At 42.6% G+C, this 24613-nt stretch overlaps 1 protein-coding gene across 6 annotated transcripts in view; it reads left to right on the top strand.

Moving 5' to 3' along the window:
• Positions 1 to 24613, top strand: part of pogzb (pogo transposable element derived with ZNF domain b) — a 161265-nt gene that overhangs the window by 46169 nt on the left and 90483 nt on the right. For all 6 annotated transcript variants that reach the window (XM_028793933.2, XM_028793935.2, XM_028793939.2 and 3 more), the window contains exons 3-4: positions 1268 to 1420; positions 19595 to 19881. In XM_028793933.2, coding sequence (XP_028649766.2) covers positions 1268 to 1420; positions 19595 to 19881 — 440 coding nt within the window. The remainder of the gene's footprint in view (positions 1 to 1267; positions 1421 to 19594; positions 19882 to 24613) is intronic.

Below are 24613 nucleotides of genomic sequence, written 5' to 3' on the forward strand. Positions count from 1 at the left end.
GCACAGGTGCAGGATTGCACGTGACCCTAATTGCCACTGGGTGCTGCTGATGGCTGCAGCTGTGCCACGTCCCTGTTTTAAAAAGGGACGCGCAAGTGCAAGGGGGAGAACACAAAACCAGTAGAACATCGAGAAGAGCCATGAGAACAGCAGCGGGTGGAGAGGTTGAGTCAGCCAGCCAGTATGTGGAAAGGTAGCGCTGTTGTTTGCCCCGCGTAGGAGCAAAGACTTGGTGCTCTAGGGGTGGGTCGTGCCCGCTGACTGTTCCTTGATGAACAGGGATCCGGGGGTTTGACTGCTACGAGCGTGAAGGAAGACTAGAGGACATCCAACCCCAAGAGGTCTGGCTGATGCCGCTCAAGGTGGTTAAAACAGTGATCAGGAGGAGAGGACCACAGCTGCTAGTGTCTCCGCCAGCTGAATGAGCTATGGGTGAGCTGGGGGAGATGAAGTTGGGCTATCCAAGTCGGGAAGAAACAATGACGCGGTGTCTGTAGCATTGATTTTAGTCTTCTTGTAAGTCTTTTATTTATCTTACAGATTTCCACTGTTTTTATGGATTATTTATTTACTGAACTTTTTGGAGCTCTGCACTTTTTGAACACTTGTTTTTCTTTTCTTGAATTGCTTTAATAAAAGCACTTCAACACCTTTTCACCACCCCTTGCTTTTTCTGTGTTTTGTCCTCCTCTGCGAGTGTTCATCAGTCAGATACATTATCGGCGGTGGTGGGTTTAAGAGGTTCCCGATGGGTTCCGGTAGTGTAGGGCAGACCCGCACCATCACACACTCCTGTTAATCTTCTTTTGCTTAAACTGAAAAAGCTCAGCTCTTTTCTTCATAATTGATTCAATAATTGTGATAAATCATGTGGCTGGCGGCATATCCATGCCTTCAATGAAGACACTTCTTTATTATTTCTGCTGATGCACTCATTCCCAGTATATGTGAACGGCTATGTAATGTGCATTTTTGGTCATTTTAGTTTTGGTGGAGATACTTTTGTAAGTAATGTGAAAGCGCCATTGTGAATGGAGATCATTTTTATTTAAAAATGCTATAGAAGTGAAGATGTAGCTATGTTAATATTGAATATTATGGCAATTCATTGACTAATTGTTAGTAATGTTAACAAACTGCAGATAATAAATTTCAATGTCAAGTTTGAATGAGGCCAAAACAAATATTTGCATGCTTGCCATATGTATTTATAATTTACACCCCCAGGTGTTTATCCTAACCCTAATTCTTTCTTTTCCCCACACAGCATCAACTAGTTTTCAGTCTATAGTAACCCCACTTGCCTCACAAGCTGCATCCTCGATTTCAGTTTCACCCATAGTTGTGTCTAACTGTGCAGCTCCAACAAACGAAGCAGCAAAGAAAACCGTTGTGACTGTATTTGCTAACAACTCCACCGGTAAGTGTATTATGTAATGCATGCTAATTTTAAGAGTTAAAATCTTTGCTTTTGTACCGTTTCTTTTTTGTTTATTCTACCTATATACATGCAGCCAGACGTTTCAAGGTATAGTTTTTACATTCTTCACTTAATGTGCACAATGTCTAAACAGTTAAAATTGCCAAAATTAGATCTGAAACCCTGACTAAGTACTGAGAGTTTATGACAAGAACATTTGAAAGGCAAGACTACTAACTCTACACAGTTGTTTTACTTTAGGACGCAAATGCTCTTTTTGAGATCAAATTTTCGTTAAGAGACTCGAAGAAGTTAACATCTTAAAGAAACAAGTAGTTTTGACATGTCAAATAAAACCTAACATCTGGCACTAGCCATCCACAAACTAGCAGCAGTAGAGTTTAGAGTTCCAAATCATAACGTGTACCTAGGCATCAGCAATTTAATTTTGGGTTAGGGGACGCATTAGAAGTGTTCCCCAAAAATCACAGTGGATAACCTTGTCTTATAAAAATGTGCACATTTTTGCTGTAATACTTTTATTTGTGGATGGAAATATTCTTCCACTAATTTTCAACATTTTTGAATGTTGAAACAGATTAGTTTAAGTAACAAATATTATAAAATAAACAAACACTGGACTGTTTACTAAAAGTGCAATGTCAGTGTGACTTAAAACTACTTCTCATACAATACATGAATGAATACAGCAAAGCAAATTGACGGAATCTTCCTGTGGAAAACCCCTCTGTTTGACCACTACCTGAAAAGCATGCAGTAGATATCTTTATTATTATTAAATAAAATTGTTATATTTTATTTTACAGAGTAATGGGGATTGTGAAAGAGAGGTGAAAATGAGAGTGCAGGCAGGGTGGAATGGGTGGAGATGAGTGTCAGTAGTGATTTGTAACAGATGGATATCAGCAAGAGTGAAAGAGAAGGTCTACAGGACGGTAGTGAGACCAGCTATGTTATATGGGTTGGAGACGATGGCACTGACCAGAAAGCAGGAGACAGTGGTGGAGGTGGCAGAGTTAAAGATGGTAAGATTTTCATTGGGTGTGACGAGGATGGGCAGGATTAGAAATGAGTACATTAGAGGGTTGGCTCAGGTTGGACAGTTGGGAGATAAAGTCAGAGAGGCAAGATTGCATTGGTTTGGACATGTGCAGAAGAGAGATGCTGGGTATATTGGGATGTTAAAGATAGAGCTGCCAGAAAAGAGGAAGGCCTAAGAGAAGGTTTATGGATGTGGTGAGAGAGGACATGCAAGTGGTGGATGTGACAGAGCAAGATGTAGAGGGCAGGAAGATATGGAACAAGATGATCCGCTGTGGCAACCCCTAACGGGAGCATGATCCTATGGATTGATAAAGCTTTTGAAAGCCTTTTGTATCCATCTTCTTACTTGTGCCTGTCCACAACTTTATCCCTGAGATCTTTTGAAAGTGCCTTGCCACCCATAGTCAATTGTTTGCTTTTAGTTGCACTACCAAGCACTGGCATGCTCCAGGAATAGCTGTTTTTATGTTAAACCAGTCACAATAATTACAGTTATCACAGGTGGAGTCTAATTACCTTGGTGTGCAATGCAGAAGGTGAGTACTTACACCTGATTTAGTTTACAAGTATTCTTTGGGAAGGGGTGATCCTTGATCAATCTAAGCAATTGTTATGTGTTTATTATTTTTCTGTACTGTTGCTATTATATCTTTGACTTGGATGTTATAGGTCACATTGAGTAAATAAAGCTTAAAAAACATTTTTTGCGTGTATTCATTTTAGGATGTACAGCAACAAAATTTGAATATTTTCATAGGGCTTGATTGTTTTCTATACCCACTATACTATATGGCTAAAAATATATGGACACCCTTCCAAATTATTACGTTCAGGTATTTTAGCCACACCATAAATTCCATCACATAGCCATCAGTCTCCAATGAGAAATATTGGCAGCAGAATGAATCGTACTGAAAAACTCTGACTTTAAAAGTGGATGTAACCTTTGGCACAAGTCAGTATGTGTAATTTTCTATTCAGCCACATTTGCCCCAGTCAACTGTAAGTACTATTACTGTGAAGTGGAAGCATTAATCAGCAACAAGCAGCTTAGCCACAAGGTGGCAGAACACAAATATTCATAAAGCATGGCTGCCAAGTGCCAAGGAGAAGAGAGTTTAAAAATCACCTGTCCGCCGTTGCATCACTCACAGCAAATTGCCTCTGGAAACAACATCTGCACAAGAACTTTGCATTAAGAGACTCACAAAGTTTGTTTCTGTGGCCACGCAGCTGCATTCAAGCCCATGTTTTTGCCAGTAAGTAATTTTTCCAGAGGTACAGCATAAATCCTAAAATGTTTATTTCTCAGCAGTCACCATTTTATTAATTTTTGAATAGATCCCTTACATTATTGACTGAATGTATTCCTAGACTATGACAGAATAGCCATTGTACTAACAGTAACTTGCAGAAAGACATGAAAGTACTCCTTGCCAAATCTTCTGACATACTGGCATCTGTGAACCAAAATGTTTAAATTTGAGCTCATAGCCCAATAAGATGCTTGAACACTGGTGGTGGCTTTACTTAGATGCATTGCAAGCCTTTCACTGAATATCTTTACCATTGGAAAGTGAATTTGATGTAGTGTACAGCAGATTCAGACAGACTGAATTTTATGCCTTTAGCTCAAGTTGTTCAGATTGTTGGTTCTTTATATTCAATGTGTCAACAATTTGATGTCTTCTTGGCACAAATGGAGCTCACAGCAGTACAAAAGGGAGAAAAAGTGATAGTTGTTGGTGACCTAAATGGACGTGTGAGAAAGAAGAGAAATTTTAGAGAGGGTATGTGGAGGGTGGGGAATTGGGGAGAGGACAGTAGAAAAATTGGAGGAAGGGAAAGCCAAATAGACTTTCTAATGTGGAGACATCTCATTTGAAAGAGATAAAGAATTGTAAGGTCATAAAAGAGGAAAGATCCCATCGTAACTAAAGTAGCATGTCATATGCTTCGTATTCTATGTGTTCTTTTTATGTGTGTGAACCACTGCTTGCTTCTTAAGCGGGCTTTCTCTTCCGCTGACAGGACACAGGATACATTACATTCATGATATTACAGCTCTCTGAGCAATTTAAATATTAAAATGTATACAGTACACCCCCAAAATTCACAGGGGTTTCTTTCCTAAAGCACCCGCAAATTGTGAAAAACTGCGAATTTTGGATGTGGTTAAAAAAAATGCCTATTTTCTTAATTTAAACCCTAAATATGCCCCCAAAACACTTTTATTTTATTTCAAACTCAGCTTAGTACATTACCTAAAAATAAAGAATTTAAAGGTAAACCTGTATACTGTACTGCTATGTCTCCCGAAGTGCTAGAATGTAAAATACAGATGTTACCGCTATATGTACTGTAATTCATGCAAGTGCGTTTTCATTGCCAGAAGCCTTAGATGGGGCAGCTCGTTTTGGCGGCATCTTGGGGCTTTAAGCCTTAAACCGCCACATACTTGGGGGTTAATGCATCCCTGGACGCCAATTACTTTTTTGCTGCACTTTAAGTAAACGTCACACTTAACAAAGAAAAAGTGAAATTTTAAAGGAACACTTATTTTCATGCAAAGTGCATCACAATTACTGCAACACTGATCATTTTACACACTGCTAATGAACTGTAAAAACTATTTAAAAAAACTACTGGAACAATATGTACAAGGTGTAACTGACGCCATGGATGAAATCACTGAGCTAACTGTGCTTGAACTGGCAGCACACAAACACACAGAGGTAAGCGCTGATGCTGGCAGGCTAGTCTTATTGAAGCTGCTCAATCGCTGGGTGTCACGCTTGGGTCACAGAAACACAGGAGATTGTAGAGACAGGAACTTTATTTAAACACTTCAAACAAACATGTCTCTTTCAGAAGTAAAACCTCAGTATGCAGTTAGTTATCAATTAAACAATAGACAAACAGCACAACCCCAAACAGGAGCAGAGAATGTCTGGGGGAGGAGAGAGAAACAAAGCAATCAGCCAAAAAGGCCAGATGCTGTTCAGGCTTTTAAGTAAACAGAAAACACAAGACCCCTCCTTTAACCGTCACCTTATCGTGGTGGAGGGGTTTGCGTGTCCCAATGATCCTAGGAGCTCTGTTGTCCGGGGCTTTATGCCCCTGGTAGGGCCACCCAAGGCAAACTGGTCCTAGGTGAGGGATGAGACAAAGAGCGGTTAAACAAACCTCCTATGAAGAACAACCATTTTGGACGGCGTTTTCCCTTGCCCGGACGCGGGTCACCGGGGCCCCACTCTGGAGCCAGGCCTGGAGGTGGGGCTCGATGGCGAGCGCCTGGTGGCCGGGCCTGCACCCATGGGGCTCGGCCGGGCACAGCCCGAAGAGGCAACGTGGGTCCCCCTTCCCATGGGCTCACCACCTATGGGAGGGGCCAAGGAGGTCGGGTGCAGTATGAGTTGGGTGGTGGCCGAAGGCGGGGACCTTGGCGGTCCGATCCTCGGCTACAGAAACTGGCTCTTGGGACGTGGAATGTCACCTCTCTGAAGGGGAAGGAGCCTGAGCTAGTGCGCGAAGTTGAGAGGTTCCGGCTAGATATAGTCGGGCTCACCTTGACGCACAGCTTGGACTCTGGAACCAATCTCCTTGAGAGGGGCTGGACTCTCTACCACTCTGGAGTTGCCCCCGGTGAGAGGCGCCGAGCAGGTGTGGGTATACTTATTGCCCCCCAACTTGGAGCCTGTACATTGGGGTTTACCCCGGTGGACGAGAGGGTAGCCTCCCTTCGCCTTCGGGTGGGGGGACGGGTCCTAACTGTTGTTTGTGCGTATGCACCGAACAGCAGTTCGGAGTACCCACCCTTTTTGGAGTCCCTGGAGGGGGTGCTAGAGGGCATACCTTCTGGGGACTCCCTCGTTCTGCTGGGAGACTTAAATGCTCACGTGGGCAATGACAGTGAGACCTGGAAGGGCGTGATTGGGAGGAATGGCCCCCCTGATCTGAACCCGAGCGGTGTTTTGTTATTGGACTTCTGTGCTCGTCACGGATTGTCCATAACGAACACCATGTTCAAGCATAGGGGTGTTCATATGTGCACTTGGCACCAGGACACCCTAGGCCTCAGTTCGATGATCGACTTTGTGGTCGTGTCGTCGGACTTGCGGCCACATGTCTTGGACACTCGGGTGAAGAGAGGGGCGGAGCTGTCAACTGATCACCACCTGGTGGTGAGTTGGCTTCGATGGTGGGGGAGGATGCCGGTCAGGCGTGGTAGGCCCAAACGTGTTGTGAGGGTCTGCTGGGAACGTCTGGCAGAACCCCCTGTCAGAAGTAGCTTCAACTCCCACCTCCGGCAGAACTTCGACCACATCCCGAGGGAGGTGGGGGACATTAGCCAGGTTTCCATCCAAGGAGTTTTTGCGAAAAAATATTTAGCGCTTCAAATTTTTTACCGATATAGCTGATGGAAATGCTAATTATCGATGAAATGTTGTACATGTCGACATAATATTTTTCCGTTTAACTTTAGCGCATAAATTCCATGTCGATACTTCAGATGTCGCAAAAACTACATTGGAAACAGTTTTTGTCGGAAAAAAGGGCTTTAACGCAAATAAATGTGTCACATTTTCATCACGTGCAATCAAAACGAGAATGGCGGAGCGGCTCGCATGGTCTGATGAAGAGAGTTTTTTTTTTTGATTAAACGTCGTTATTTTGTATTAATTCAAATTTCAGTTTTAATTAAAAACCTTACGGGAAGCAGGTTAATTCAGTTGTTATCGCACTGTGAAGGGATGTTGAAAGGTAGGCTCACCTGTACAGATCCGATGCTGCAAACACAGCTGCATCATGGGCACTTCCAGGAGTGCCAACGCAAATGTCTCGTATCATGCACCTGTCATCAACAAGGGCCTGGAGAACAATAGATGGCCACCCTTTGCGATTAATGTAATCGCGGTAGCCTTCCGTCGGGGGAAGAATAGGCACATGCGTGCCATCCAGCGCACCGTAAATCTGTGGCACAAGATGCACCAAGGAATTGCGGTATGCAATTTCATTGGCCTCCGCTACAGTCGTAAGTCTGATATAACGCCGCATTAATTTTTCTTTAATAGCGGTGCACACAGCATATACACATCGATGGACGGTAGTTTTACTAACCACGAAAGTTTCTCCAACTACTCTATACTCGGCACAGGTTGCCAGCTTGTAAAGGGCGATGGCAATCCGCTTTTGGGTTGGAACCGGTGGTCGGTGGCAACCTGTGATGGGCGCAACATCAGGACTGATGAATCCACACAACATGTCAAACGTCGGCCGTGTCATTCTAAAATGTTGCAGCCAGAGATTTTCTGTTAAGTGTCTCTCCACCACCTCCTCCCAGAAGGTCTTATTCCATCGTCTCTCCCATACCCGTGGGTTTCGTCGCACTGGGGTACTTTCTTCGAGCTCTAGGGCTATTCAGACAAGCAACTGCTTCATTCTGCTGTCGTCTTCGGATATTATGTACAATTCCAATTATTTGTGAAACTGAAATAACAGTAAGCTGGCAAATTTCAAAAAACTGTCTGAATAATCTCTCCATTTCTTTGTTTAGTGGAGGGGGTGTAACGTGGAAAACAAAAGGTAGATAATTTGCGACATACACAAAATTATGTATGGAAACGGCTCAAGGGCAGATTTTTTTCGCGATACAACAAAAGTTATTCGACAGTTCGTTTTGGGGGGGGATGACGTCATCACGCACACCATTTTATCGATAAAAAGCCAGTTTGATGGAAACAGGCTGGAGACAGCAAATTTCGCACATTTTTTTTACGTATATTCTGTTTGTCGATAACAAAACGTCGCAAAAAACTGGATGGAATCTTAGCTACTGAGTCCGAATGGGCCATGTTCCGTGCCTCTATTGTTGAGGCAGCTGACCGGAGCTGTGGCCGTAAGGTGGTCGGTGCCTGTCGTGGCGGCAATCCCCGAACCCGCTGGTGGACACCGGCGGTGAAGGATGCCGTCAAGCTGAAGAAGGAGTCCTACAGGACCCTTTTGTCCTGTGGGACCCCGGAGGCAGCTGATAGGTACCGGCAGGCCAAGCGGAATGCGGCTTTGGTGGTTGCTGAGGCAAAAACTCGGGCGTGGGAGGAGTTTGGGGAGGCCATGGAGAATGACTTTCGGACGGCTTCGAGGAGATTCTGGTCCACCATCCGGCGTCTCAGGAAGGGGAAGCAGTGCAGTGTCAACACTGTATATGGTGGGGATGGTGCGCTGCTGAGCTCGACTCGGGACGTTGTGGGTCGGTGGGGGGAATACTTCGAAGACCTCCTCAATCCCATTAACATGCCTTCCAATGAGGAAGCAGAGCCTGGGGACTCAGAGGTGGGCTCCCCCATCTCTGGGACTGAGGTCACCGAGGTGGTCAAAAAACTCCTTGGTGGCAGGGCCCCGGGGGTGGATGAGATACGCCCGGAGTTCCTCAAGGCTCTGGATGTTGTAGGACTGTCTTGGCTGACACGCCTCTGCAACATCGCATGGACATCAGGGACAGTGCCTCTGGATTGGCAGACCGGGGTGGTGGTCCCCCTCTTTAAGAAGGGGGATCGGAGGGTGTGTTCCAACTACAGAGGGATCACACTCCTCAGCCTCCCTGGAAAAGTCTATTCAGGGGTCCTGGAGAGGAGGGTCCGTCGGATAGTCGAGCCTTGGATTCAGGAGGAACAGTGTGGTTTTCGTCCTGGTCGCGGAACAGTGGACCAGCTCTATACCCTTAGCAGGGTCCTGGAGGGTGCATGGGAGTTTGCCCAACCAGTGTACATGTGTTTTGTGGACTTAGAAAAGGCATTCGACCGTGTCCCTCGGGGAATCCTGTGGGGGGTACTCCGAGAGTATGGGGTACCGGCCCCCCTGATAAGGGCTGTTCAGTCCCTGTACGATCAGTGCCAGAGCTTGGTCCGCATTGCCGGCAGTAAGTCGAACCCGTTTCCAGTGAGAGTTGGACTCCGCCAGGGCTGCCCTTTGTCACCGATTCTGTTCATAACTTTTATGGACAGAATTTCTAGGCGCAGCCAGGGTGTTGAGGGGGTCCAGTTTGGTGGGCTCAGGATTGGGTCACTGCTTTTTGCAGATGATGTTGTCCTGTTTGCTTCATCAGGCCGTGATCTTCAGCTCTCTCTGGATCGGCTCGCAGCCGAGTGTGAAGCGGCTGGGATGAGAATCAGCACCTCCAAATCCGAGACCATGGTCCTCAACCGGAAAAGGGTGGAGTGCCCTCTCAGGGTTGGTAGCGAGATCCTGCCCCAAGTGGAGGAGTTCAAGTATCTCGGGGTCTTGTTCACGAGTGAGGGAAGAATGGAGCGTGAGATCGATAGGCGGATCGGTGCGGCATCCGCAGTAATGCGGGCGTTGCATCGGTCTGTCGTGGTGAAAAAGGAGCTGAGCCACAAGGCGAAGCTCTCAATTTACCAGTCGATCTATGTTCCTACCCTCACCTATGGTCATGAGCTATGGGTAGTGACCGAAAGAACGAGATCGCGAATACAAGCGGCTGAAATGAGTTTCCTCCGCAGGGTGTCTGGGCTTTCCCTTAAAGATAGGGTGAGAAGCTCAGTCATCCGGGAGGGGCTCAGAGTAGAGCCGCTGCTCCTCCGCATCGAGAGGAGTCAGATGAGGTGGCTCGGGCATCTGATCAGGATGCCTCCTGGACGCCTCCCTGGTGAGGTGTTCCAGGCACGTCCAACCGGGAGGAGGCCCCGGGGAAGACCCAGGACACGCTGGAGGGACTATGTCTCTCGACTGGCCTGGGAACGCCTTGGGATTCTCCCGGAAGAGCTAGAAGAAGTGGCCGGGGAGAGGGAAGTCTGGGCATCTCTGGTCAAGCTGCTGCCCCCGCGACCCGACCTCGGATAAGCGGGAGACAATGGATGGATGGATGGAAAACACAAGAACACTCAGCTGGAGATATATCACAGTCAATCATCACCAAGGAGAAATGAACAACGCTGTAGCGGTCCGGTGCCGCAAGATTCACACTGTCGATGGTAATTTATTTATTTTTATGGTGGAAATTCCAGGGATGGACCCAATCGACCAGCGTGCACTCACAAACGGAGACAAAAGCAAAGCAAACCGGTAATCCAACAGCAAATAATGAACGTAATGAAAACAAATGAAATGAGAAAACAACGATACCACCCCTGTTCCCCTTACGGCGATTACACATTAAATACAACAAATCACAAACAAAACACACACAGTAAATCATGAAAAAGTTCATGAAAAAGTTCATGAAAAACGGCAACGGATGAAATGTAATGATGAAAATGGATAGTCCAGAGATCCACACGTTAATGGGAATGTAAAGATAGTCCTACCGGTAGTTCTTGAAATGGTGAAGACGAGTGGACGGGTTCAGGAGCGCTCCTTTCGTTGCAGGATGGCCATGAATCCACTTACAGTCCTCATGTACACAGGCAGACAATCCAAACGCATGAAACGATCCAGGACAAAATGAATAAGTACAGGTAACCCAACAGAAGGCAGACAGACAGGAACTTGAAACACAAATTACAAAAACTTTTTTTTTTGCTTTTGGTCACCAGCCCCCTTTTTAAAAGCAGCGCTGACACCCTTTGACCTCAACAGCCCCAGCATCCTCAGTAGAAGACCAATCAGATCCACTGCAGGGACTGCTGGGAGTTGCAGTTTCAAATTCTATTGGCAACTTTCACCATTGCAAGCTGCGGTTCTCTCTACAGTACAGTATTGCCATAAAAATTGCGGAGGATATTTGCGGTTTCCGCTAACAATTATTAGTTAGGTTCTAAGGAAAAATCCGCAAATGACTGAGGCCGCTAACTCTGAATCGCGACTTCGCAGGGGTCTACTGTACTTGCTTTAATTCCTATCATTATAAAAATGATATCATGTATTAAACATGGTGACATTGTGGCACAGCATTAGCGTTGAGCTGGCGCCCTGTCCGGAGATTGTTCCTGCCTTCCGCAAGATGCTTGCTCCACTGTGTGCGACCTTCAATGAAATAATTTATTGCAGCAGTGCTGTCTCTCTCAAATGTACTGACTTCCTATTCCTGTCTTTCCATTTCTTTCTCCAAGTAACCTATCGCCACACGATCAGCTCTGTAATAGATGCCAAGCCATCTGTAAGCTGAGAACACAGATTCTTCAAAACTTTTATGGAACATTGAAATATCTTCGTAGTACATGTTTAATTATTCCATCCATGTATCCATCCAGGGTTGCGCCAGTCCCAGCAAGCATACCGCTATCCACCGTGTCCTCACATTTAATTATTAACAATATACATTATTAAAATGAAGTTTAAAATTTATCTGTATAATGTAATAATCATACTTTACTGCATTTCATCTTAAAAATGATATGAAGAGCTCCATGAAGATATTGCTTGGAAATCTTAATTGACTTAAAAGCCAGTCGTCATCATATGTAAATACGCGCTTTATAAAGTGGCTCAGGTTGTGCAATATTATAACTGTAGCGCAAGTTTACAGTGAGGTGCTTGTACTTATAAGTACAAGCAGTTCTAATAGGAACACTTGATGGACTGATTGAGTGCGTTTAGAGCTCTTGGGAGGAAACTGTTACTGACGCGCGAGGTCCCTGCAGGAAAGGCTATGACGCGTTTGCTGTACAGGAGGAGTTCAAATAGACTGTGCGCATGGCTGAGGCAGAGTGTGCTAAATGCTGTATACCAAAAGTATTTGGAATAGTTGGCCATTCTGTGCACCATTATATGGTTACGGGTTGATTACAATCGGATGCCTTAAACTAATAAACAATATGCGGTTAATTTCGGTGTATTTGATAAAGCTGCGTCGGGTGTGAATCTAAAAAATAAAGAGAAACCACACAGGAACAGTAGCACTGCTTTGACGCTGGGTGCCGCCAGTTTGAAAAACCGAGTGGAGAACTTGTGTACACATGGGATTGAGCTGGAGTGAAAATGTGCGTGGCTTTACGCCAAGTTTAGTTTTTATACATGTGATGTGAGCGTGAAAACAGGCGTATGCAGTGTTTTTGTGAGAGGCACCGTTTATACATGAGGCCCCTCGTGGGGGTTTTTTAATCGGTCAATAGAAGTGGTTGAATTTTGCTAGAATATTATCTAATTGCTGTGTGTGTTAAATTATTGTAAGAAAAAAAATTTGAAACTACAAACAGAATTAAACAATTTTTGTTTGCAATAATAAGCTAATTTAATGCTAGTTTTTTTGTAGATTTATACTATGTTCAACCTTTCCATTTTTCACTTAGTACTCCAGTTGCATGTGGTATGCGCAGAAGCATGGAGCAGCACAGAGTGGAACATTGCAGTTTCTGCAGAAGTATATTGTTTCCCTCCTCTGCTTGTGTGACAAACGCACGACACATCTCTTTTGAGATGTCTGCTCAGCATGCAAACATCTATTATCCTTCCACTTCAAAGCCATCAACTTATTTCTGAATGCAGCGGCAACTTCTCCCGGTTTCAATTTTTTTGTCATCACAGATTTTGGCAGGTACTTTGTTTAATCTTACCATTCCTACTGCGTCAGTTTCCATCGAATTCAAAAATTCATACAGCTCGGGACCGCTATAGTAATTGTCTAGTTGTATTAGATAACCCTGATTCAGTAGCTTCTCCGCAAGTGTTTGCAAAATCCGCGACAGTTTTATAAAATTATGCACATCAACCCCTCCTACATTGTTTACAAGTTCTGTATATTTTCCCGTGTACATTATCATATTCCACACACATCCAGTTTTTGCCTCACAAAGCTTATAGGATTCCATCCCAAAACATTATCTTTTTTTCGGACTATATGCCTTTCACCCTAGACAGCCTTTCCATCAATCGAAAGATCCATCCATCCATTTTCCAACCCGCTGAATCCGAACACAGGGTCACGGGGGTCTGCTGGAGCCAATCCCAGCCAACACAGGGCACAAGGCAGGAACCAATCCCAGGCAGGGTGCCAACTCACCGCAGGACACACACAAACACACCCACACACCAAGCACACACTAGGGCCAATTTAGAATCACCAATCCACCTAACCTGCATGTCTTTGGACTGTGGGAGGAAACCGGAGCGCCCGGAGGAAACCCATGGAAACCCATGGAGACACGGGGAGAACATGCAAACTCCACGCAGGGATGACCCGGGAAGCGAACCTGGGTCTCCTAACTGCGAGGCAGCAGCGCTACCACTGCGCCACCGTGCCGCCCAATCGAAAGATCTCCCTCTGGAATGTACTGTAACTTCCAGAAAATTTTTGAATGCAGTCGTCAAAGAAAGGCTTGATTTTATACACCTTTGGAGAAACTGGTCCGGCATCACAATATGCTTCATTATCAAATACAGTCAACCCTTGATATACGACTGGTATGACATGAGAACAACTTGCTTTACGACCAAAATTTTTGTTTTGAATTACGACCAACATCTTGCGTTACGACCCGAATGCGGTCACGTGTATCCGCTTGTGCGATTGTAAACAAACAGCCGAGAGCATTTGTAAGCATCAGTCGGAGCCCAGATACATGTGTTTGTGGACGTAATTTCGATCAGTGCAGTGATTTATATAATATATATATTTCGATAATTGCTAAGGAAGGAAGCGAAGGTAAAGAAAGCAATTACAATCGAAACGAAGAATGAAATTATGTGGCAATATGAGAGTGGCGTTCATGTGACTGATCTCGCTAATATGTACAGCATGTCAAAATCCACCACCTCGACAATTTTACAAAGAAAAGATTTGTATAAGGAAACTTCTTCCAAACAATAACCACCTTCCATTTCATTCTCCTCCTCCTTCCTTCCTGCAAACCAAAGATGTCAACTTAAATGGTGAGTACAGTATGAAATTGTTTCTGGTAGGCTAGGCACTTTTTATAACTTTTTGGTTAGTACATTAGAAAAATTATTGGTGTTTTTGGTCAATTATGCACATTATACAACCCTTTTTTTATTAAAAAATGTTAAGTAAGTGTTGCTGTGGGAGGTTCGGAACACATTAAAGGCATTTCCATCATTTCTTATGGGGAAAAATAGTCTTGACTTACAACCAACTTGAGTTACAACCAGCCCTCGCGAACGAATTGAGTTTCATAAGTCAAGGGTCCACTGTAATGGGTAACACACGTCTAATTGCTACACAGAAGGAACAAATCTCATAAAAGAAACTTAGTACCAAGAAAAGTACCAAGACACAGGTAAAGCTAGTAACTGAGTTACCACTTGCAAAATAAGAGTGGTAATCAAAGAAATTTCAAATGTTCAAAACATGCTTGTAACTCTGCGCACAATAAAAACTGCAAAGGTATACTGCTGAAAGAAAGATGTTCGTCCACTAAAAATAAATGCCAAAACTAAATAAATCCTTTTCCCTTAGAAATGTGACTGAGGGCAAATGAAAGAAAAGGTACCGTTAGGGGGTTCGTTGGTCTTGAAACTACCATAAAACTTCCACCCAAGTAAAGGTTGTCTGCACCTCTGCCACTATGACCACCGAATTAAAAAAAAAAAAAAAAAAAAAAATCACGCTAGACAGCACAGATCCGAAGGAATTGTGTCCATAGTCATATTCCCCAAGGAGCGAAAAATCTTTTTATTAAGCGCGTCTATTGATGCTGTCCCTGGTTCAGCGTTGTCTTTGGAGCGGCGCTTCCCATTAAAGGGGTTAAGAGGTGTATGTTTGTAAAATTGTGTAAACTACACGTTCTGTTTATAAAGTTGATCATCAATAAATATTCCAAAAAAAATTCGATTCCTCTTTCTTACTCTTCACTTGGAGTTAGAAAGGGGTGGGCAAAAATTTATTTGATCAAGGCTGTTGCTTAAAAAAACTAATAACATAAATATGTTTTTAGCCGTTTTGTTTATCTGCAGTACCTTGAAAAAGCATTTAATAATAATAATAAATTTTATTTATATTGCGTCCTTTTCCTGATTTCCTCTGTTTTTGCTTATTCATATAATTTGTTTCTGATCCCTCCACAGTTTAGTATAATACAAGAGGCAACCAAAAGTGAATATAATACACAGATTTTAAATGATCATTTCATTTATTGAAGGACAAAGTTAAAGATGTGGTCTCACTAGTGTGTTATGTAGTCTAAGAATAAATCTCTTATATTCAGCAGTTTTTACAATATAACCTACTGTAGATACTCGCGTATAAGTCGAAAAATTTATGCCTTAAAATTCATTCAGAAAAACAGGGTCGACTTTTCCGCGGGGCAACACAATTGTCCATAGAATTTGGGTTATGACACTGTACACTCAACGCTTCACGGTGTTAAGTCACCGGTCATCTGCCGTTTCCCATGGTCTTTGAAATAATTATAAGCCAGCAATACTATTGCTAATTAGCTAGTTTTTTCCTAATTTCATTAAATAATTCTTTAAACTGTGAAATACTTGAATTTGAGCATTATCTTTTGCAGGTTTTGGATAACAAACATACCATTAGCTGCCACGTGCAACCAGATTTGGAATCAAAAGAACCAAGGCAACGCACGCCATCAATGCGATGCAATCGCAGCCCGCAATTCAAAAAATTTCTCTGCCTACCTGTTTGTCTCGTCTGACAGTAGCTGAAAAGCAGCATCAGGAGAGAGCAGCCTGAAGTAGTCCAGCAGTGGGTGATCTGTCGTGTCCAATAGCAAGCAATGCTGTCTTGTGAAGTCCGGTAGCCAGTTCGGCTCCCATGGATCAATGTCTGGGTATTCTTCCCACGCAAACCTTGCCGTAGGTGCATTGGCTGCGCGAATGCATTCAGCTGGCAGCTGATCAGCTGGCGCGGCATCGGCTGGTGTCCGATCAGCTGATGCCGGCTTCTCACTCTCTTGCTCGATTCCTGATCACTGTTAATAAAATCCGATTCTGAAAAATCAGAGTCCGACTCAGCGATAATGTGTAAAACATCGTCTGCTGAGTGTTTTCTGCACTCACTTCGCTCTCTTGTGACATATCGATGCCATCTTGCCTTTGTTTACATTTCGCAACTCACGCACACGCAAGGATTAGTTGCCGAGTCAACGAGTCTAGCATTTCTCCAAGCACAGAGGGAATGCCTGTGACGTGACAGTGAGTTTTCTCTCCATTAACAGCTGATTGTCGCCCTCTATCTCTGATAGCTGTCAAGTTTTACCCTCGACTTATACACGGGTCATAACAAATTTCGTAATTTTCAGCTTAAACAATGCACTTGACCTATCTGCGAGATCGACTAATACGTGAGTATCTACAGTAACTTTTTTTTTTTTCCCTTTTTAAATCGTTTTGGCAGATTGCTTAGATGATGAAAATGTCAACACCTTTTCAGAAGTTGCTTCCTTTAGTACAATAAGTGAACACTACCCTTACAACTGCATCTGTAAACTTGCATAGGTATAACTAGTCACCATACAAATCACCACATATCATACTAATTGCCTAACATACAGTCATATGAAAAAGTTTGGGAACCCCTCTTAATTCTTTGGATTTTTGTTTATCATTGGCTGAGCTTTCAAAGTAACAACTTCCTTTTAATATATGACATGCCTTATGGAAACAGTAGTATTTCAGCAGTGACATTAAGTTTATTGGATTAACAAAAAATATGCAATATATGCATCATAACAAAATTAGACAGGTGCATAAATTTGCGCACCCCAACAGAGATATTACATCAATACTTAGTTGAGCCTCCTTTTGCAAATATAACAGCCTTTAGATGCCTCCTATAGCCTTTGATGAGTGTCTGGATTCTGGATGGAGGTATTTTTGACCATTCTTCCATACAAAATCTCTCCAGTTCAGTTAAATTTGATGGCTGCCGAGGATGGACAGCCTGCCTCAAATCATCCCATAGATTTTCGATGACATTCAAGTCAGGGACTGTGACGGCCATTCCAGAACATTGTACTTCTCCCTCTGCATGAATGCCTTTGTAGATTTCAAACTGTGTTTTGGGTCATTGTCTTGTTGGAATATGCAACCCCTGCGTAACTTCAACTTTGTGACTGACGCTTGAACATTATCCTGAAGAATTTGTTGATATTGGGTTGAATTCATCTGACCCTCGACTTTAACAAGGGCCCCAGTCCCTGAACTAGCCACACAGCCCCACAGCATGATGGAACCTCCACCAAATTTGACAGTAGGTAGCAGGTGTTTTTTTTTTTTTTTTGGAATGTGGTGTTCTTCTTCCGCCATGCAAAGTGCTTTTTGTTATGACCAAATAACTCAATTTTTGTCTCATCAGTCCAAAACACTTTGTTCCAAAATTAATCTGGCTTGTCTGGCTTTGCATATAACAAGCGACTCTGTTTGTGGTGTGAGTGCAGAAAGGGCTTCTTTCTCATCACCCTACCATACAGTTGTTCTTTGTGTAAATTGCGCTGAATTGTAGAACGATGTACAGATTCACCATCTGCAGCAAGATGTTCTTGCAGGTCTTTGGAGGTGATCTGTGGGTTGTCTGTAACCATTCTCCCAATCCTGTGTATATGCCGTTCCTGTATTTCTCTTGGCCTGTCAGACCTTGGTTTAACAGCAACTGTGCCTGTGGCCTTCCATTTACATGATTACATTCCTTACAGTTGAAACTGACAGTTTAAACCTCTGAGATAGCTTTATGTAGCTTTCCCCTAAATCATGATACTGAACAATCTTTGTTTTCATATCTTTTGAGAGTTGCTTTGAGGATCCTATGCTGTCACTTTTCAAAGGAGAGTCAAAGGGAAGCATAACTTGTAATTCACCACCTTAAATACCTTTTCTCATGATTGGACACGCCTGCCTATGACGTTCAAAGCTTAACGAGCTAATCCAACCAATTTGGTGTTGCAAGTAATCAGTATTGAGTAGTTACATGCATTCAAATCAGCAAAATTACAAGGGGACCCAAATTTTTGCACAGCCAGTTTCTCACATTTGATTTAATTTCATACAACTAAATACTGCTTCACTAAAAATCTTTCTTCAGAAAACACCCCAGTACTCAGATGTTCCTAGGAAATGAAAGACTTACCACTGTTATCTTTTTTGTTGAAAGTAAATTATTATGCAGGCTGAGAGGGGTTCCCAAACTTTTTCATATGACTGTATATGGTCATTTGCAGTGATTCAGATTAGTTCAGAATAAAAGCTGCTGTTTCTAGAGGATTCCATTGTTTGGAAGTGCATATCAAAGCAAAGAATACACTACAGACAGAAAGGTGCCTACAAAAGATCTTCAAAGAGACTCTGGAAGCTGTGTAATGTCAAGTTAGGAGAAATGAAAAAAAAAGTACATTAAAGGTCTTTAAGTATTCTGTGGAGCATATTTAATTCCCTCATTAAGAGATGGATGTCATATGGCATCACTCAGATAGATTAGGCTGTCTCTGTAAACTGGATTTCTGAGCAAGAGAAAGACTGATCAGAGAAACTACCAACAAACAATTGGAAACTTGAAGGGACTGCTGGCCTTTGTGTGCCTGTGAAAACTACAACACACATTCTCCATAAGTCTGGTCTTTATAGGAGGATATCAAGAAAAAAACATGGCAAAAATGGGACAGACACATTAAGTCTCAGAATGTTGCAAAAAAAAAAAAAAAAAAAACAGCTTAAAGATTTGAGAAAAAATGGCTGTGCTCAAATGAGACCAGAACGTTTTTGCTTGAATGCATAATACAGTACATCTTACAATTGAAGAAAGAGCACCGTTCGTACAGTTAAGCACCTGTGTGGCAGCATCTTGTTGTGGAGGTATTTTTTTTTCTCTGCTAGGCCTAGGGCATGTGTCAGGATAGAAAGGAAAATGAATGGCTGCTCCCAAATTGCTGCTTTTTTCTCAAGGTTCAAGGCCGTGGTAGGAAGATTTCTTCTGTTGTTCAGTTTAAGCAAAAATAGTTGTATAGTCAACTTTTTGCAAAAAATTGGTTACCTTTAGAAAGGATACATGTACATTGTAGTGTAGTATCCTGTACTGCAATTGCATTTAGTTTTGCTAGCATGAAAAAATGTATTTATTAAATGTTCTATAATGTTGAATATATTTTATTTAAGTTTGTCAACAAATTGTTGGTTTCTCTTTACTCTTTAGATTTCAGTTAGCCATTTTTCTGTAATCACTAAACTGATTTGACTTTATTACAGCTTCTGCCCCACCTGTGATACCACCTCCAATTGTTGCCCCTCCATCAGTTGCCCCTTCAGCAGTTGCTCCTCCAGCAGTACCCCAGTCTGTTGTGCCCCCTCCAACAGTACCTTCTGCTGTACCTCCACCTGTGCCACCTACAGGACAACAACTTATCCTCACTCAGAGTCCAACAGGACTAGGTACAATGGCCATGTCTCAGATGCTGCAACCCGTCCAAATGATGCAGAATGCAAACCAGGGAACTGGTGGGACAACAAATCAGCCCATATTCATCACTACTCAGGTAATAATGTACTAACTAAGCTTTGTGTCTTTACATTCCTTTTGTGGAAAAAAACTAAAATAAATTATGTACCTAAATTATAATACTGTAAAACCTTGATTATCCATCAGGTATTGGGACTGTGGCCAGGACAGATAAGAGAAAAGATAGATAACAGAACAACTACTTTAAAAATGATATACTGTAGATTAGCGAATGGTCATATTTATTTACAAAACAAAATATAGTAGTAACAAAATTAATTAATTCATATAATACTGTATCAACCAGCATAATAAGGAAACACTACTCAGAGGTACTGGAGTTTTCCACGTTTTACTTGGAGTCTTCGTTCCGTAAAAAACAGTGCCCTGACTTATACTCTGTTATCTGGGTTACGGAACACACCTCCAAAACAATAAAAGAAAGCTTTCCCTACCAATCAGTTTATCTCCTGCCACTCGCTTTCCTTTTTTTTCTATACCACAAACACTCCTGCTTATTGTCTCCTGACTCTTTACTCAACACTTCCTTCTTCACACCTTCCTTTTTCTCCTAACTTCTTCTGTCACTCATCTCCTAACAGGCGTGTCCACCCCTTATAGAACAGAAGCCCTTCACCCCAGTCCCATTACTTACAGCATTCATTAAGCACTTTTTACTCCCCAACAGCGTATCACAAGCTGCCTGCATGTCATGATATATTAACAAAACATAACACAATTTAAAAAGATAATTACAGTACAGGAGAACATTAACGTTACTGTTTGGGGAGTTTCCATTTTCAACATTTTTTCAATTTTGTCGGCGTCATGCTTTATGTTGTTCACAATTGTTCTCACAATTGTTCTTCCTACTCCATAAATTGAAGTAATACTTGAAGCACTTTTGCCATTTCGTCAATGTTTAATAATTTCAGTTCTTTGTGACAATTCCAACACCACACGCTTACATTTATCAGCCATAACAGTGTGTAGTAGATTATTTATAATAAGAGAAAAGCTAGGAAACATCATTAAAACTGAAGGTACGTAACTGACACTGTGATTTCAGAATGCGGCCTGACATGTGGTCCTGGGGAAGAAGACTATGCGCTAACAGAAGGGAGAGTTGTTCCAATGTGCAGAGCTCACAGCATACTTTGTGTTTTTTTTTTTGTTTGGCCCTGATGGTTAACAGAGACTGACAGTTAATCAAAGTTTTACTGTAATAAATAATAAATAAACTTCTACCTATTAGGCACAATTCATTGTCTTGCTGCCTTCAGTCCATCCAAAAAATGTTTGTGCAAGGCTTTTAGCAAGAAGAAAAAGAACAATTAAAATTATTGTTCTTACATAATATGCCATGCATGACCAAACTCCTGAATATGTGGATGAACTTAAATCCTCTCCAAGTCAATCTGTTAGGTCCTGTGATCAGGGTATACTAATTATTCCCAGGACTTGATTACAGAGTCATGATCAGGCTTTTGATGTGGTAGCTCCAAGACTCTGGAACTCCCTTCTTCTGGCCCTGTACTTCAAGAGCACTGTAACTCATTTTTAAAAGTAAGCTTAAGACTTACCTTTTGAAACAAGCATTTGGTTAATCATAGATTTTTATTTGTTGTAGATGTTCTACATTTTTGGTATTTGGTACACTGTATTAATCCCCTAGATTTGTGATGTTCATAATTTTTGTGAGGTTTTTTGATTATTGGTTTTTTATATGTATACTAGATGTGTTGCCCAGGTTTAGCCCAGAAAATTTTCTAAGACAGTAGGGCCTCAATTCTAGTGCTGTTGGTTAATTGGATATATCAGAAGTACTATGTAATTAACTTAAGTACTCTTCTGTATACAGTTTTTTGCATTTATTTTATCTAGAGGCTAATGTTATCAGCTCAGCTCAGCTGCTTACATGCTAAAGCAAGTGCTCATAATGAAACATTTTGGCCAAAGATTAATTTCTGCTTTTCCTTTGACTTTTGTTAATGGTCATTGTGAAACGTAATTTTACAGGAAACTGTATTATTTTGAATTGAAATGATAATAATGTGAATTTGGAGTATATATTATCATTTTCATCTGTGTGATGTTTATGGTAGGGTCTTGCATCAAGCCCATTTCAAATCCCTCCACAGCACCATGATATGACTCCATTTCTTTAATCTCAGTCATTTCTTGCTGTATTCACGGGTATGTTTAGGGTTGTTGTCATATTGTAAGATCCACTTTTGGTTGAGGTTCAGTCTTCTGACAGATGGCTTCATATTATCCTGAACCCCCATTGGTATAATAAAGAATTCATAGTGGGGTCTGTGATGGTGAGCTGCCCAGGCTTTGATTCAGCAAAGCATCCCCAAACCATAACATTTCCATCACCATGCTTTACAGTTGGTATCAGGTTCTTCTGGTCAAAATGCAGTCTTTGGTTTTGACCAAGCATGTCTTCTGGTACTGTGGCCAAACAATCTGTCTTTGCCTCATATGTCCAAAGCACTTTGTTCCAGAAATCTAGGTCTTTGCTATGTGTTCATGGCCAGACAGTTCTTAAAGGGCAGGAAAAGGATTCCTCTTGACTCCCATCCCATGCAGATCTAATTTGTGTATCCTGTTTCTAATGGTAAATACATGCACTTCAACATCAACAGTGGCAAGAGCTACCTGTACATTAAGTCCTGTGATGAAATTCTGGGGCTGTTAGAGACTTATTTCAGCATCTTGTATTCTGCTATTGGGCTGAAATTGCTGAAGCAGCCTGTCCTTGACAAGTTGGCAGTTATTTGAAATCTACTATACTTGATAACCATCTGGATAATGGAATAGTTTATTGCCACATATTATTTGGATATATTTTTAAATCTTTTCCCACACTCACTCCCACAGTCATCCACAGCTGTTCTTCTGAAGGCCTCAGATAGTTCTTTGATCTTTGATTGGTGATAATACACACAACAACAACAACATTTATTTATATAGCACATTTTTGTACAGACACTATAGCTCCAAGTGCTTTACAAGATGACCAAAAAAACTATTCAGAATAGGCAATAAAATAAACTGCTCAAAAAAATTAAAGGAACACTTAGAAAACACATCAGATCTCAGTGGGGGGGGGGGGGGGGTTGGGGGGGGGAAATCATGCTGAATATCTGTACTGATATGGACTGGGTAATGTGTTAGGAACAAAAGGATGTCACATCATTTCATAGAAATGAAAATGGTCAACCTACAGAGGGCTGAATTCAAAGACACCCCAAAAATCAAAATTAAAAAATGATGCAGCAGGCAAGTCCATTTTGCTGAAATTTCATTGCAGCAACTCAAAATTGTGATCAGCGGTTTGTATGGCCCCCACATGTTTGTATGCATGCCTGAGAACGTTGGGGCATGTTCCTAATGAGACGACAGATGGTGTACTTGGGGGATCTCCTCCAAGATTTGGACCAGGGCATCACTGAGCTTCTCGATAGTCTGAGATGCAACCTGGTGGCGTCGGATGGACTGAAACATAATGTCCCATAGGTGTTCTATTGGATTTAGGTCAGGCGAGCGTTGGGGCCAGTCAATGGTATCAATTCCTTCATCCCCCAGGAACTACCTGCATACTCTCGCCACATGAGGCCGGGCATTGTCATGCACCAGGCGAAGCCCAGGACCCACTGCACCAGCATAGGGTCAGACAAATGATACCTAATGGCTGTCTAGGTGCCGTTGTCTAGCCTGTAGAGGTCTGTGCGTCCCTCAATGGATATGCATCCCCAGACCTTCACTGACGCACCACCAACTGCCTGTAATATTGTTCAGCACGACCTTCTCCACGGCTTCTCCAGACCCTTTCATGTCTATCACATGTGCTCAGGGTGAACCTGCTCTCATCTGTGAAAAGCACAGGATGCCAGTGGTGGACCTGCCAATTCTGGTATTCTATGGCAAATGCCAAATCGAGATCCATGGTGCCAGGCAGTGAGCGCTTGTCCCAATGGAGGACGTCTGGCCCTCGGGCCACCCTCATGAAGTCTGTTTCTGATTGTTTGGTCAGAGACATTCACACCCGTGGCCTGCTGGAGGTTATTTTGTAGGGCTCTGGCAGTGTTCATCCTTGTTCCTCCTTGCCCAACGGAGCAGATACCGGTCCTGCTGATGGGTTAAGGACCTTCTACGGCCCTATCGAGTTCTCCTAGCATAACTGCCTGTCTCCTGTAATCTCCTCTATGCCCTTGAGACTGTGCTGGGAGACACAGCAAACCTACTGGCAATGGCACGTATTGATGTACCATTCTAGAGAAGTTGGACTACCTGTGCAACCTCTGTAGGGTCCAGGTATCGCCTCATGCTACCAGTAGTGACACTGACCGTAGCCAAATGCAAAACTAGTGAAAAAGCAGTCAGAAAATATGAGGAGGAAAAAATGTCAGTGGCCTCCACCTGTTAAACCCTTCCTGTTTTGGGGGTCGTCTCATTGTTGCCCCTCTAGTGCCCCTGTTGTTAATTTCATTAACACCAAAGCAGCTGAAACTGATTAACAACTCCCTCTGCTACTTAACTGACCAGATCAATATCCCAGAAGTTTCATTGACTTCATGCTATACTCTGATTAAAAAGTGTTCCTTTAATTTTTTTAGCAGTATATATTATAAAAAGGTAACAAGTAAAAAGCAATGTCAATGGCCTGGATGACATTTAAAACAAAAAAACTCTAGTTAGGCTGGAGGAAAAACAAAATCTTAAGGGGTTAAAAAGACCAAAAGACTACCCAGCTTTCACTG

This window comes from Erpetoichthys calabaricus, chromosome 2, assembly GCF_900747795.2.
Source record: "Erpetoichthys calabaricus chromosome 2, fErpCal1.3, whole genome shotgun sequence".
Classification (NCBI taxonomy): Eukaryota; Metazoa; Chordata; class Cladistia; order Polypteriformes; family Polypteridae; genus Erpetoichthys; species Erpetoichthys calabaricus.